This window comes from Procambarus clarkii, chromosome 3, assembly GCF_040958095.1.
Source record: "Procambarus clarkii isolate CNS0578487 chromosome 3, FALCON_Pclarkii_2.0, whole genome shotgun sequence".
Taxonomy (NCBI): domain Eukaryota; kingdom Metazoa; phylum Arthropoda; class Malacostraca; order Decapoda; family Cambaridae; genus Procambarus; species Procambarus clarkii.
This window is the reverse complement of record NC_091152.1, coordinates 21,881,564-21,897,697: the sequence shown is the minus strand read 5'-3', so window position 1 is coordinate 21,897,697 and position 16,134 is coordinate 21,881,564. Positions and strand designations below refer to the sequence as shown.

The following is a 16,134-nucleotide window of genomic DNA, read 5'->3' as shown; positions in this document are numbered from 1 at the left end:
ATTAGTAGGCCTGCACACCAAAAATTAGTAGGCCTACGCACCAAAAGCTAAAACTCCTAACAAGTCTCATTAGTTAAGTGACGAACAAGTTAGACCTATAGTGATCCAAGGTGTCGGTGGACGGGGGAACCGAACCATGGCTGTATAAACCGGTTCTGTGCACAGACATAGATGAGTGTATATATATATATAGAGAGAGAGAGATTATATATATATATATATATATATATATATATATATATATATATATATATATATATATATATATATATATATATATATATATATATATATATATATATATATATATATATATATATATATATATATATATATAAGGCACAACTCTCCTAAACACGAGAGTGAAGTATACAACTTTAGAACACTTTCCCACCAGGAGACTCGAACCCTAGCCAGCACAGAAGCCTTCCAGCAACTGGCATAACAGGTACGCCTTAACCCACTCCACCACCTGCTCAGGCCCTTAAAAGAGATGGTAATTTCGGAGTATTTATACACTCCAAAGATATACCACCTCCCAAGAGCACTAGAGCAAGTGAGGGGTCATTTTTACGTTTTTTCATCCAGTCCCTGTTAATATGGGAGAACACTGTGTCTATGCTTAAGGCACAACTCTCCTAAACACGAGAGTGAAGTATACAACTTTAGAACACTTTCCCACCAGGAGACTCGAACCCTAGCCAGCACAGAAGCCTTCCAGCAACTGGCATAACAGGTACGCCTTAACCCACTCCACCACCTGCTCAGACCCTTAAAAGAGATGGTAATTTCGGAGTATTTATACACTATTTATACAAAATGACCCCTCACTTGCTCTAGTGCTCTTGGGAGGTGGTATATCTTTGGAGTGTATAAATACTCCGAAATTACCATCTCTTCTAATTAAGGGTCTGAGCAGGTGGTGGAGTGGGTTAAGGCGTACCTGTTATGCCAGTTGCTGGAAGGCTTCTGTGCTGGCTAGGGTTCGAGTCTCCTGGTGGGAAAGTGTTCTAAAGTTGTATACTTCACTCTCGTGTTTAGGAGAGTTGTGCCTTAAGCATAGACACAGTGTTCTCCCATATTAACAGGGACTGGATGAAAAAACGTAAAAATGACCCCTCACTTGCTCTAGTGCTCTTGGGAGGTGGTATATCTTTGGAGTGTATAAATACTCCGAAATTACCATCTCTTTTAAGGGTCTGAGCAGGTGGTGGAGTGGGTTAAGGCATACCTGTTATGCCAGTTGCTGGAAGGCTTCTGTGCTGGCTAGGGTTCGAGTCTCCCTGGTGGGAAAGTGTTCTAAAGTTGTATATATATATATATATATATATATATATATATATATATATATATATATATATATATATATATATATATATATATATATATATGTCGTACCTAGTAGCCAGAACGCACTTCTCAGCCTACTATGCGAGGCCCGATTTGCCTAATAAGCCAAGTTTTCATGAATTAATTGTTTTTCGACTACCTAACCTACCTAACCTAACCTAACTTTTTCGGGTACCTAACCAAACCTAACCTATAAAGATAGGTTAGGTTAGGTTAGGTAGGGTTGGTTAGGTTCGGTCATATATCTACGTTAATTTTAACTCCAATAAAAAAAAATTGACCTCATACATAATGAAATGCGTAGCTTTATCATTTCAGAAGAAAAAAATTAGAGAAAATACATTAATTCAGGAAAACTTGGCTTATTAGGCAAATCGGGCCTTCCATAGTAGGCCAAAAAGTGTGTTCTGGCTACTAGGTACGACATATATATATATATATATATATATATATATATATATATATATATATATATATATATATATATATATATGTCGTACCTAGTAGCCAGAACTCACTTTTCAGCCTACAATGCAAGGCCCGATTTGCCTAATAAGCCAAGTTTTCATGATATAATATATTTTCTCTAATTTTTTTCTTATGAAATGATAAAGCAACCCATTTCATTATGTAAGAGGTGAATTTTTTTTTATTGGAGTTAAAATTAACGTAGATATATGACCGAACCTAACCAACCCTACCTAACCTAACCTAACCTATCTTTATAGGTTAGGTTAGGTTAGGTAGCCGAAAAAGTTAGGTTAGGTTAGGTTAGGTAGGTTAGGTAGTCGAAAAGCAATTAATTCATGAAAACTTGGCTTATTAGGCAAATCGGGCCTTGCATAGTAGGCTCAGAAGTGAGTTCTGGCTACTAGGTACGACATATATATATATATATATATATATATATATATATATATATATATATATATATATATATATATATATATATATGTCGTACCTAATAGCCAGAACGCACTTCTCAGCCTACTATTCAAGGCCCGATTTGCCTAATAAGCCAAGTTTTCATGAATTAATGTTTTTTCGTCTACCTAACCTACCTAACCTAACCTAACCTAGCTTTTTTTGGCTACCTAACCTAACCTTACCTATAAATATAGGTTAGGTTAGGTTAGGTAGGGTTGGTTAGGTTCGGTCATATATCTACGTTAATTTTAACTCCAATAAAAAAAAATTAACCTCATACATAGAGAAAAGGGTTGCTTTATCATTTCATAAGAAAAAAATTATAGTAAATATATTAATTCAGGAAAACTTGGCTTATTAGGCAAATCGGGCCTTGAATAGTAGGCTGAGAAGTGAGTTCTGGCTACTAGGTACGACATATATATATATATATATATATGTCGTACCTAGTAGCCAGAACGCACTTCTCAGCCTACTATGCAAGGCCCAATTTGCCTAATAAGCCAAGTTTTCCTGAATTAATATATTTTCTCTAATTTATTTCTTATGAAATGATAAAGCTACCCATTTCATTATGTATGAGGTCAATTTTTTTTATTGGAGTTAAAATTAACGTAGATATATGACTGAACCTAACCAACCCTACCTAACCTAACCTAACCTATCTTTATAGATTAGGTTAGGTTAGGTAGCCGAAAAAGTTAGGTTAGGTTAGGTTAGGTAGGTTAGGTAGTCGAAAAACAATTAATTCATGAAAACTTGGCTTATTAGGCAAATCGGCCCTTGCAAAGTAGGCAGAGAAGTGCGTTCTGGCTACTAGGTACGACATATATATATATATATATATATATATATATATATATATATATATATATATATATATATATATATATAAACATATATACATATATATATATATATATATATATATATATATATATACATATATATATATATATATATATATATATATATATATATATATATATATATATATATATATATATATTTATATATATATATATATATTACACACTGAGCAGCGAGGTACACCTCTCACTGTGTATGTCCCGTGGTGATGAGTACAAGGCTTGAATAGTCAGTATTGATCAACGTTGGATAATAATCCTAATCAATCAATCAATCGATTAAATATAGGTCAAGATACCCTAATGGGTGAGCGTGGAAGTGGGGATAGGGGAAGAATTAGTGGGGGTGAGAGGAAGGGTTTTCAGTATGAGGTAAAGTGCCAGGGCTAGACCCAGCTGCATGGCATTGAAATCGTTATGACCAGACTAGGCAATGAAGGCAAGGAATCGGATCTTCGTGACAACATTTCGTCTTTCTGAGCACCCACGGAGATAGCAGCCCTCAGCTGGGTGTGCCCTGGAGGCTCACACCAGATGTGGTCTTAGATTTGCTAATGAGCATCGTGCCCCACCCAAGGCACCAGAAAACGGGAGCTAGCTGGTTCCCCCCCCCCTAAAGAGGGGGGAGAAGAGTTAGGAGGCTATAGTTGGAAGTTTGGTGATTTGAGTAGTGGTATATTAGAGGAGAGGGGTCATGTAAAGGACGGAGCAGGAGGTGGATCGTCGATCAGGTTAAAGAGGTTGTGCGTATGTCTGGGTCTACTTAGGACGTTTCTGAGGAACGCGTCGTAGTTGTCATGATAGGTGAGAATTCTGTCAATCTGTTTCTTCCCCATAGTATCCCAGGTTATGTTCAGAGGTGGGCTGTTCGCCCTCTCATGCAGGGCCTCACTAGTGTTGAAGTCCTGCCAATGGGTATCGAACACCCATCTCAGAGCCCTGTTCTGGGTACGCTGGAGTTTCTTCCTATTTCTTGGTGCTGCAAGTGAGAGTGGGATCGGTGCATATGTTAGGAGTGGGAGAATGAGTGTTTTGTATAGATAGAGCTTGGTGGCTTGGGAGGCATGTTTGAGTGGGAAGAGTTTTGATAGAGCGTTTGAGGCTATAGCTTTCTTGGGTGTTATGTGTGTGTGAAAGCGAAGGTTAAAGTCTAATGTGAGTCCAAGTACTGTGGTGTTGTTGACTCTTGGGATCTGGGTTGCATCTGGTGATTGAGAGTAGAGTTTTACTGGGGCAGGGTTACGTCGTTTGTTGTAGAAGAAGTATGTAATTTTAGAATTGTTGGGGTTTGTTTTTATTCTCCAGTCGTGTTCCCAGAGGGTGACTTTGTCTATTTCTTGCTGTGCTCTCCGTGTGAGGGCGTTAATCGTGTAGTCCGAGATCAGTTGGGTTACGTCGTCAGCGTAGCAAAGGGTCATTGATGTCCAGTATATTGGGTCAGGAATGTCGTTTATATAGAGTATGTATAGGTGTAACACGGGTCGGGTTTCTCTCTCTAAATCTTTCCTTCTTTCTACTCCCCCTCTACCCGTATTCTTACTTTTTGTTCTCTACAAGGGACTCCAAAACTTTTACCAAAGCCAACTCCACGCCACGTGGTCCTAAGACGATTGACCGACTTAGGATTCTACAACCAGTATGACGTGACCTAGGCTATGAGCCAAACCCTAGAGTCGCCTCCGCCGCCACCACCAGACCAGTAACACAGCAATGATCGAGGTCTGGATCGATCATGCGAATTAATCAACCTTGGGGCTTGATCCCCACTATAACCGATGACCTTGAGTGTGGAATAAATTACACGGTAATGATGAATTCCGATTCGATGTTAGAATCGGCGCCCAATACAACTCTGCCTCGTGTGGACCACGTGACCAGGACAAGTTCACATAACACATGGAAATAATAAAATGCAAATTATTAACTAATTAATTTATTAAAAGAAACTACAACAAAATCTAAATATGTTCACTCCCTGTCACTTTAACACTCCCTACTTGACCTGAATGGCAATGAGACTATCCCTATACATAACCATAGCAACTATACCTTGGGCAACCAGCTAGATGTTGGGGGCTGGTCTTGGGAGAGGTAAGATGGGGTGACCTCTCCCAGTAGATCTGGAGTCCACACTGATCTCTTCCTCGTCTGGTCTACCCCAGACTAGAGCATTGTATTGTTCCGCATCGCTTACCCAGTTACTTAGCAAGGTTTAAGTTATAACAATTAACCTCTGTTTGTACTGAATTGATCCAGACTGGTTGAATTATTTTACTGAAATTAAATTACACAAACATCTAACGGCAGAGCTGTTCCCGATCCCCAAAATGGTTAATTGAACTTTGAGAAATAGTAGACATGTCAACCCTGATGACCTCTGACCGCCGGTCACTCCGCCTTACAACTTAGATCTGATTCGTGACGTCACTGATGGTGACTTAAACTCCATAATTAGAATACTCTTGATATTATAACCAGGAATATTATACAATACAATTTTAATACAAAATGAATAAAGGCTAATTTCTCTAAATTACTGAATACTATAGGATGGTTCATTATACGCAACTATGAACAGAGACGCCCACCATTTGTGACTCAGACCTGCTAATCCCCAGGGGAACGTGCGTTGTTGAGGTCAGGTCCTTACACGAAAATTCTGGAACCTTCTGGAATAATTCTTACAACAGCCTAGTTTGTTACAACCCCCCCCCCCCCCGCACAAGCACTTAGTAAACCTTGTTAATTTGTTAAAAATCACGAGGTTTAGTATCCAAACCCACAATTCAACTCATGCCACAAAAAAAAAACTAACCTAACTAATAAAATTTGACAAATAATAGTCCAATATCATAATAAACATGTTCACATTTCATAAGTTTCTCAGCTGTCAACTGACAGCAATCCTCCAATATCAGGAAACATACATCCTATCCTTACTGACATAGCTAAATAACATGTCCCTACTCTACCATCAAAGACTAGCTATTAAACTCTCTTGGCTCTTCACTAGCCAAGTCCATGTGTCCTCTAGAGCCGGCCACACCGTGCTCAAACAAACATTAAAGTTATATCTTCAGACTGAACTTTCAGTCATCCGGGAGCGCACTACGGAACTATCAAGCTCACATCCGTGTACTACCCACTCCCCACTCAATGTCAACCTTGACATGCTACGGAACACACCTAATGTTTATTACATGTATCTAAAAATAAAAAAATTCCTATACTATATCACAGGTTTCAGCTGACTGTACAGCCAAGTGTTCTCACTCACTAGAAGTGTCAATGTTTATATTGGTCCGCCTCTCCTGTGTTCAAACATTCTGCAAAAGTATCACAACATAATTTTCCATAACCGTTTGTTCAGGGCTGAGACAATTACACAGGGGCTTCGATGTTAATCAATGACCAATTTCTAGAGTAAGATTTTCATATATTATACCAGAATTATTTTTAAATCTGTTTTTCAACATTTATAAAGTATTGATTCTAAATCTGTTTTTCAACATTTAAACAAAAGTGTCCAGATGTTCTTTACACAGATGTTCAGAGCCAACTTTGTTGTTTGTATCAATTGTTCATATTGAATAATCGAGAACAAAAAAATCGATGCTGCTGGATGCTGAATGTAGTCGCTGACGATGACGGTGTCGATCTTGCTTCTCCCCATGTGTAGACATCAATACCTGGTCCTCTTGTACTCCCATCCGGTACTCCTGAATGACGACAGAGTGTAGTAGAGCTGAGAGCCAAGTGACAGCTGTAGAATACTGTTACTTCGGCCATTAATCTTGCTCTCGACAGTCCACACGCCTTCATATCAATCACAGTTCACACGGCAGTCTTGATGTTAAACTTGACGTCGCAGATGACCACAGCAGAGCAGGACTGGATGTACCTACGGTGTCTCTTAGCAGGAGTGGTGTCAGAAGGTCGTAGAGGCGGGTTGCTTGTTTGCAGAACAGGTGAATCTCGTCTTCCATCATTGCTCACGTCATCTCAGGCGTTTCTTGATGTCACCAGGTTACTAGGCCGTAAACACCAACTGTGTATACCCTCGTACCGCCGACTTTAGGCCAAAGGAGACAATTTTGCGACCTTCTATTGGCGAGTCCCGGTACTCTGTAGGGAAACCGTGCCTTCCACCTGTGACCGCCTTACTTCCGCTTTCTTGTTACTTCAGATGACGTAATCATTAATCTTCCGGCGAAATTCTTGAGTACTGCTACGTGCTTTCCATTTCTTGACCTCTCCTCCAACACTGCTGGAATGGCTGCAGTCTTGATGGCGCAGCAGGTGGGTAGTGGTGATCTCGAGACAGCTACCCCGGCGTTGTATGGCACCTCCGGTGACTGCTATAATGTGGACAGCTCGCTGGCCCTGACAACCTCGTTAGTGACGTGAGGCGTCGGCCGGGTGACTCTTGGACAGTCACTCATCCCCCAAAGTAAATGATGTATGAGTTACTGGGTCTGGTGGGGGGAGGGCTTTGTGTAACGTGCCTCCCCCCTCGGTCTTTACAGACAAGGGTTCACGTGTGGCTGGAACAACTGGGTCGGTGTACCAATCAGACCTGGGAACAGACAGACACAACACAGCGGAAGCATAGATATACTCTGGGTTTGGTGGAGGTGGAACCCCAGAGCACGGTAAAAGCTGCTACCTGAGTTAAGTATAGAGATAGTACACCTCATTGCCTTTACAGGAAAATCTAATGAATACTAAATTATAGTAACTAGGGAAGTTACTTTACTGTATAGCGCGAGATCTCGTCACCATAGGGTGGCGAGACTGCACCTGACTACTGATGAGCGATGACAGAGGGTCATCCTCATCCCCTGACTCGTCGGTGAAGCCATGAGTCAGCACTGCTGAGTCAGGAACTAGACCCGCTGAAGGCAGTTCTAATTCCTCTCTAGCATGATAATGTTTCAATTTATTTACATGAATTGTCCTTTCCACCTGGTCCTCGAACACTCCTTTTATAACAAGATTAACCGGCCCCGCCCTTTTAATTACTCTATAGGGTCCTCGCCACCTCGGAGCTAGTTTCCTGCTCTGATTGGCGGGCGCAGCCTCATTCACTCTCAATACGAGGCTTCCTTCCGTCAACTCAAGAGGGCGCACTTTCTTGTCATAAAAATGAGCATACCGAGTCCGTGCCTTCTTGGACGCTTCAGCTGCAATATTCCATGCATTTCTCATTTTTCCAAGGACCTCTGAAGGATAGTCCTCCCCGTATGCAACATTATGTCTGTTAAGCAGACCTGAGGGGAAATTGCATGAATTACCAGTAAACAAATGAAGTGGTTGGGTGTTAATTGATTGGTGGATGGCAGTATTCAAGGCGAACTGAACATAGGGTAGGTGTTCATCCCAAGTGTTTGCATCATGTTCAGCAAGGATTGCAAGCATATCCTTGACTGAACGATTAGTCCGTTCCGTCATTCCGTTTGCTTGTGGGTGGTAGGCTGTTGTAAAAGCCGAAGTTGTCTCTAAAATCTTACAAACTTCTCTAAATATATTCCCATTGAATTCTTGACCCCGGTCAGAGACTAAAACTTTAGGAGGTCCGAATACAGTAACGAACCTACGCAAGAACGCATCTGCATCCGTACGAGAATCCTTCTGAGGTAATGCAACTAGTGTAGTGTATCTAGACAGATGGTCAACTAGCACCAACACATATCTGTTACCTGAATGACTGTGGTGTAAATCAATCAGATCGGCCCCCACACGATCTAACGGCTCACGAATTTCAGGGAATTCCTGAAGTGGGGCTTGTACCTTAAGGGTGCCTTTCCTCCTCTGGCAACGAGGGGACGACTTCACGAAATTGATTACCTCAGAAAGTAATCCTGGAAAATAAAATAGAGACTTTGCTTTTAAGTGGGTTTTAAAGATCCCCGGATGCCCTGCAATTTTTGAAGCATGCGCAAGCTTTAATGCTGATGACCGCAACGCGTCCGGAATAACTAGCTGAAATACTGCCCTATCATTCTGGCTATTAACATAATACAGGACGCCCTGTTTCATCTCAAAATCATGAATAGGTAACTTCTTTTTCTTTTTCGGGTATTTTCCTCCCTCTAAATACTCAATAATCTCTTTCCATCTAGGCTCGCTCATCTGGTATTCTCTCATTTTATCTGATGGAATGGTTTCAATATTTTCATTAATCTGAACTGCCGCTATATTTCTACTTAGCGTGTCTGGCACAACATGTGCTGGACCAGGCTTGTACAAGATCTGGAATGAGTGGACCGAAAGTTCGTGAGACCAGCGTGACATTCGTGGGCATTTCGTTCGCTTTTTAAATATGTGTGTTAATGCTCGATGGTCTGTGTAGATTACAAAATGCCGCTGAAATAGGTAAGGCTCGAAATACCTAACTGATTCTACTACTGCCAGTGCCTCCCGATCCGTAGCTGAATAACGAACTTCAGGTCCTTTGACCTTCCTACTGAAATAGGCTACTGGATGGGGTAAGTTATCTGCGTCTCGCTGAATTAAGCACCCGCCAATAGCAATACCGCTGGCGTCAGTGTGCACTTCCCACTCTTTCTCAAAATCGGGAATAGCTAATACCGGTGTCGTGATTAGTTGGTCTTTCAGTTTGCGATAGGCCTCGTCATGTTCAGGTTTCCACACAAACTTCGCATTTTTCTTTGTCAGATCAGTCAGGGGTGCTGAAATTCCAGCGAAACCTTCAATATGACGACGAAAATATCCGGCCGCCCCCAAAAACCTACGCACGTCCTTTGCTGTCCTTGGAGTAGGCATGTCAGCAATGGCGCGGCACGAATCTGGGTCAGGTCGGATACCGTCTGGGCACACCTGGAACCCCAGAAATTTGAATTTCTGAGCCGCCAGGGTGCACTTCTGAACATTCAGCCTGAAACCTGCCTGATCTAACAACTTCAAAGTCTCAGTCAAGTCCTGTAGGTGTTCCTCAAACGTCCTGGAATATATCACAACATCATCCAGGTACGCTAAAGAATGCCTACCCAGTACCGGACTAAGAATGAAGTTGATGGCCCTCTGAAACGACGAGGGCGCTGTCTTCAAACCAAACGGCATCCTACGGAATTGATAAGTGTGCCTACCATCCGAGAATGCTGTTTTTTCCCTATCCTGTTCTGCCACCGGAATCGCCCAATACGCCGATTTTGCGTCAAGAGTTGAGAAATACTTAGCAGCACCAAATTGATCTATTATCTCCTGTATTCGGGGCAACGGATACACATCACCCTTAGTCAGTTCGTTCACCTTCCGGTAGTCAACACAGAAACGATAACTACCGTCCGGTTTCCGAACTAACACAACAGGAGAGAGCCACGGTGACGTACTAGGCTCTATCACGCCCTGTCTCAACATTTTCTGGCACTCCTCCCTGATAACATTCTTTGCCTGTTCCGGCAACCTCCACTGTCTCGTGTACACAGGCAAATGATCACCAGTTGGAATGGTGTGCTCGATCTTATCAAGGAGACCAATCTGGTCATCCTCTGTCGCAAACAATTTCGGGAATTTTCGTAAAACTCCTCTCTGTGCCTTCCTATCCGCCTGTGCAACATGTTGCAAATCAAGTGCTGAAATTAATTTTTCTACTTCCTCTACATTCTGTGCAACATGTCTCGTCTCGTATTGTACTTTGGATGGTGTTTTAGTGTTCAACATGTTCAGTGCACTACATTGTGCAGTGACGGCTGGCGTCTCAGCTGACTCATGGTGAAAGATTTCTGTGTCCTCCACCATGGTTCCCTGAGATACCCTATCACCTGCCCTGAAGCGAAAAGTCTTATGTGAAAGATTGACAACCGGAATGAGTGCACCTTTATCGAGCACTACAACTAAGTGATGAGGAATTAATAAGCTGTCACATCTCTCAGCCACCTGAAGGGTGGTACCTGGTTGTATGTGACGTCCCACGGCTACTTTAATAAATTTAACAGAATGTGGTGGGCAACTCTGTTTGGTCAATGCATGCAAGGCGCATGACCTCTTAACTGTGTCTGGAAGAGACTTAAAAATCAGTTTTGGATAGTGCGCATTATATTTCAGCTTCCTCTTAATTGAAGCTACAACTGGGGGATGGTCGATCATTTCCACTGGGTAGGAAGTCTGTCCCAACTGCAACCTGCAGTTCCTAGCCCCTTTTTGAGCAGACAAGGAATAATCAAATCGCGACAGAAAATCAGTTCCCATTAAGATGTGACCAGGAAAATCAAGGTTCTCCACGATCGTACATGTGTGAGGCTGCAATTCCCCATCAATCTCAAAATTAACTGTACCTTGACCTACGATCTCAATCTTTTCCCCATTGACTGCTGTTAATGTCTTTGCGCAACGTTGAAGACGTGCATACTTAAAATTGCTGAAGGCTGACTTTTTAATTACCGTTGCCTGGCTTCCTGTATCAACAAAAGCTGTCAATCTCACACCTTCCACTTTCACCTCAAAAGTAGGCCTACCATCACTAGGAGAGTGCTTTCATGCTCTCGTAATAGTGACTTTACAGTCCCTCTGTATATGTCCACGCATCCCGCAGGAGTAACACCTCCGCGGATCTCTGTTGGTACCCCGCGCAGGGTGGCTCGAACTTGCAGCTGAGGGCTGCTTCCCGCCTGATGAACCCGCGCCACAGTTCCTCGGCTTGGCTCCCTCGCCTTTACTTAACGCCTCTACGTATGGCGACAACTGAGTGCCCGGCATCTCCGCGCGCATCTGCCTGTCTAAGGCTGTGGCGGCCTGGGGTTGGGGTTGAGGTATGGTGTGGGTGGCCTGGGGTTGGGGTGTGGATGGAGGTTGGGGTTGAGGTATGGTGTGGGTGGCCTCGGGTTGGGGTGTGGATGGAGGTTGAGGTTGAGGGATGGTGTGGGTGGCCTCGGGTTGGGGTGTGGATTGAGGTTGGGGTTGAGGCTGAGGTATGGTGTGGGTGGCTTTGGGGTGGGGTGTGGATTGAGGTTGGGGTGGGTATGGGGTGGCCTGGGGTTGGAATGGGTATGGGGTGGCCTGGGGTTGGAATGGGTATGGGGTGGCCTGGGGTTGGAATGGGTATGGGTATGGGGTGGCCTGGGGTTGGAATGGGTATGGAGTGGCCTGGGGTTGGGGGAAGGGTTGGTATGGGAACTGAGGATGGGGTTGGTATGGAAATTGAGGATGGGGTTGGTATGGGAATTGAGGATGGGGTTGGTATGGGAGGTGGGGTTGGGGTTGTTGTAGTGACGGATGAGGTGTACCTGAGCGGTCCCCAGTGGTGTCGGAAGAGGTGCTGTCCTCTACACTTCCACTCCCACTGGTCCCCACTGACTGGTCACTATCTGGGTTAAACATTTTCTGTGATTCCTGGTGTGCCATGTCTCTTCTAAACTACCCTTTAGTACACCCTCGACCCGGACTCACTACAACCGTGATCTTACACAAATAATAAAAAAAAATCACAACTCTTTTCCAAGAGAAAACTACGAAATTCCCAAAATAGGGAATACAACGATTTATCGAGAGAATCGCTGAAGTGAATCCAATGAATGAGTGTCTGCCCCGCACTCGTGTCTGACCGTGAAATATCCCGCAGTTCTATTGCTGAAACCTAAGTCTTTTACGTTAAAAAAATTAAAGAATCTAATTTATATAAAACAATTTAAATGATAACGCAACTAACGCGCAGCACTCGTGATGGATTAATAAAGAATATTTACTGTACTTGAATACTAAACGCGCTTGAAGTGAGCAGCGTGGCCACTGATGACTGATGGAGCGGGACCAGCTGCGCTGAAAAAAAACTAAGTCCCGCGCTTTTTTTTGCTTAAACGCTGAAAAATCAAAATTTTTGTTCTGAAGGAAAATAACTAGTTTTACGTTAATAAACCGCTCTAGCGATTAATATAGACACCCAGGACATATATTTGCTTACCAAAAATTGAATTTTTATCAAAAAACTGCGTTTTTACTCAATTGCTGGACTCTGCCAATTTTCCTGACTCCGAGGGAAAAAATTCTATCACCCCAAATATCACAAAACTCCTTTAATTCACAAAAATTTGGGTTTCTCGTTCCCAGATATAAATACGTTATTATTTAATACTGACGTTGTATACAGAACAATACTGACACATCCGGCGGTTTCAACACTCACTAATTCGAATTTTCGTCCAAATCCGAGATTTTCACCTCAAGTGGACTCTGACAAAATTACAACACGATTTTCTCGAAAAATAACTAAATTCGGCAAAAATGTAATTATCACTGTTTAATGCTTACGGACAGAATTACGTCCCTTACGCGCACTAGAGAGTAATACTGACCCTAGGATATACACGAAACATGAAAATTAGAATTTCCGCCAAAAAGTCAGATTCTAGCCCAAGCTGGACTTAGAAAATTTTCCACCTACGTTTCTACTGAAAACAGAATTCTAAGTCTACAAACACAATTCTACCGTCTTACTGGTAAACACTAGAATAATATCACTCGCATCGACTGGGGAATCCTAATGATACCCAGATCATATACGTGACCCACGAATACCAATTAATTACAGTTAACGACTTTCCGACGTTGACTTAGCCGAAAACTTATCCCAAAATACTTAGAAATATTCCACGGACTCTATTAAGCATTTACACGCAACTTACTATCCCTTAAACTCCTTCACTTACTATAGTGACCGACCAATAGCCCTAAGTCCAGAGGATTAACTACACTCTAGCAACAACGCCTCTGACTTAGACTAATACAACAGGGAATAACAAAACTTAATGTACGCACTTAGCCTAATATCCAGAAAATGCTAACACGTGGGAAAAACATTTAACCGGGGATTGAATTTAGGGGAAAAAATTAATCTAGAACAACGCAAATAAACGGAATTACTTTATAAATTTAAGTATACTTAATTCAAAAATGCACTCGACTTAATCTTATAATTGCTCCTACCGGCTCCCCGTACCACACCTAGCCTAGGGGTCTCGACCATCTAGGTTCCAACAGAGCGACACGCAGCTTTCAGCAACAATTATGACTAGGGACGACTCAACCTCCACTAAGTGTGCGATCACTTAGTTGTTGAATCGCTGCTAGGTAGGTTACTAGTCCGTCCCTCGGAGGCCGCAACGCCCTTCACGGATTACGTTTTTCCTAGCGTTTTGGGTCGTCTAACAACGCCCTCGGATCTATCTCCTGGCGTCCCACAGATATATCCGCCCAGACAGCCCACAAGGAACTGCTGTTGAGAGTATGGCGGCTCCCAACACCTCTGAATTAATTGCAATGGGTCGAGTATGGTACCCAGTCCAATCAACTCGGAGCGGTCTCCTTTTCAATAAATCTTAACAGCCTAATCTTACTAACTAAACCTTAATCGTATCAACCCGCATGACCCAAGATTCGCCAATCCCCACTCAAACGCATTGTTGTGAGGCGCACTGCTAATCCTGGCCCGCGGCTGTCTCCTTAGCATCCACGCACGTGTTCGAATGGCTAGACGCGTGAGCCTTTCAACAATTTCAAACAAAATTGTTGAAACCACCGCTGTGCACCATTGTAACACAGGTAGGGTTTCTCTGTACTTCTTCTTTCCTCCTTTCCCCCCCTCTACCCGTATTCTTTCTTTTTGTTCTCTACAAGGGACTCCAAAACTTTTACCAAAGCCAACTCCACGCCACGTGGTCCTAAGACGATTGACCGACTTAGGATTCTACAACCAGTATGACGTGACCTAGGCTATGAGCAAAACCCTAGAGTCGCCTCCGCCGCCACCACCAGACCAGTAACACAGCAATGATCGAGGTCTGGATCGATCATGCGAATTAATCAACCTTGGGGCTTGATCCTCACTATAACCGATGACCTTGAGTGTGGAATAAATTACACGGTAATGATGAATTCCGATTCGATGTTAGAATCGGCGCCCAATACAACTCTGTCTCGTGTGGACCACGTGACCAGGACAAGTTCACATAACACATGGAAATAATAAAATGCAAATTATTAACTAATTAATTTATTAAAAGAAACTACAACAAAATCTAAATATGTTCACTCCCTGTCACTTTAACACTCCCTACTTGACCTGAATGGCAATGAGACTATCCCTATACATAACCATAGCAACTATACCTTGGGCAACCAGCTAGATGTTGGGGGCTGGTCTTGGGAGAGGTAAGATGGGGTGACCTCTCCCAGTAGATCTGGAGTCCACACTGATCTCTTCCTCGTCTGGTCTACCCCAGACTAGAGCATTGTATTGTTCCGCATCGCTTACCCAGTTACTTAGCAAGGTTTAAGTTATAACAATTAACCTCTGTTTGTACTGAATTGATCCAGACTGGTTGAATTATTTTACTGAAATTAAATTACACAAACATCTAACGGCAGAGCTGTTCCCGATCCCCAAAATGGTTAATTGAACTTTGAGAAATAGTAGACATGTCAACCCTGATGACCTCTGACCGCCGGTCACTCCGCCTTACAACTTAGATCTGATTCGTGACGTCACTGATGGTGACTTAAACTCCATAATTAGAATACTCTTGATATTATAACCAGGAATATTATACAATACAATTTTAATACAAAATGAATAAAGACTAATTTCTCTAAATTACTGAATACTATAGGATGGTTCATTATACGCAACTATGAACAGAGACGCCCGCCATTTGTGACTCAGACCTGCTAATCCCCAGGGGAACGTGCGTTGTTGAGGTCAGGTCCTTACACGAAAATTCTGGAACCTTCTGGAATAATTCTTACAACAGCCTAGTTTGTTACATAGGGTTGGTGAGAGAACTGAGCCCTGGGGGACACCTGCATTTAGGTTGAAGTAACCTGACAGCTTGCTGAGGAACTTGATCTGCATCTTTCTATTTGTTAGAAAGCTGCAAAGTAGCCTCTGCATGTTGTCAGATAGTTGAAATAGGGTGCAGAGTTTGTAACGTAGGCCGTCGTGCCATACTGTGTCAAAAGCCTTTTCGACGTCCTT

The 16,134-nt window shown here is 42.6% G+C and overlaps 1 protein-coding gene across 1 annotated transcript in view; it reads right to left on the bottom strand.

Annotated features, from left to right (window-relative positions):
- The window catches only part of LOC138368629 (selection and upkeep of intraepithelial T-cells protein 5-like), a 32,373-nt gene extending 27,809 nt beyond the window's left edge, over positions 1-4,564 (bottom strand). The window contains exon 1 of the mRNA XM_069331257.1: positions 4,376-4,564. Within this exon, the coding sequence (XP_069187358.1) occupies positions 4,376-4,564 (189 nt within the window). The remainder of the gene's footprint in view (positions 1-4,375) is intronic.
- Between the last annotated feature and the right edge of the window lie 11,570 nt (positions 4,565-16,134).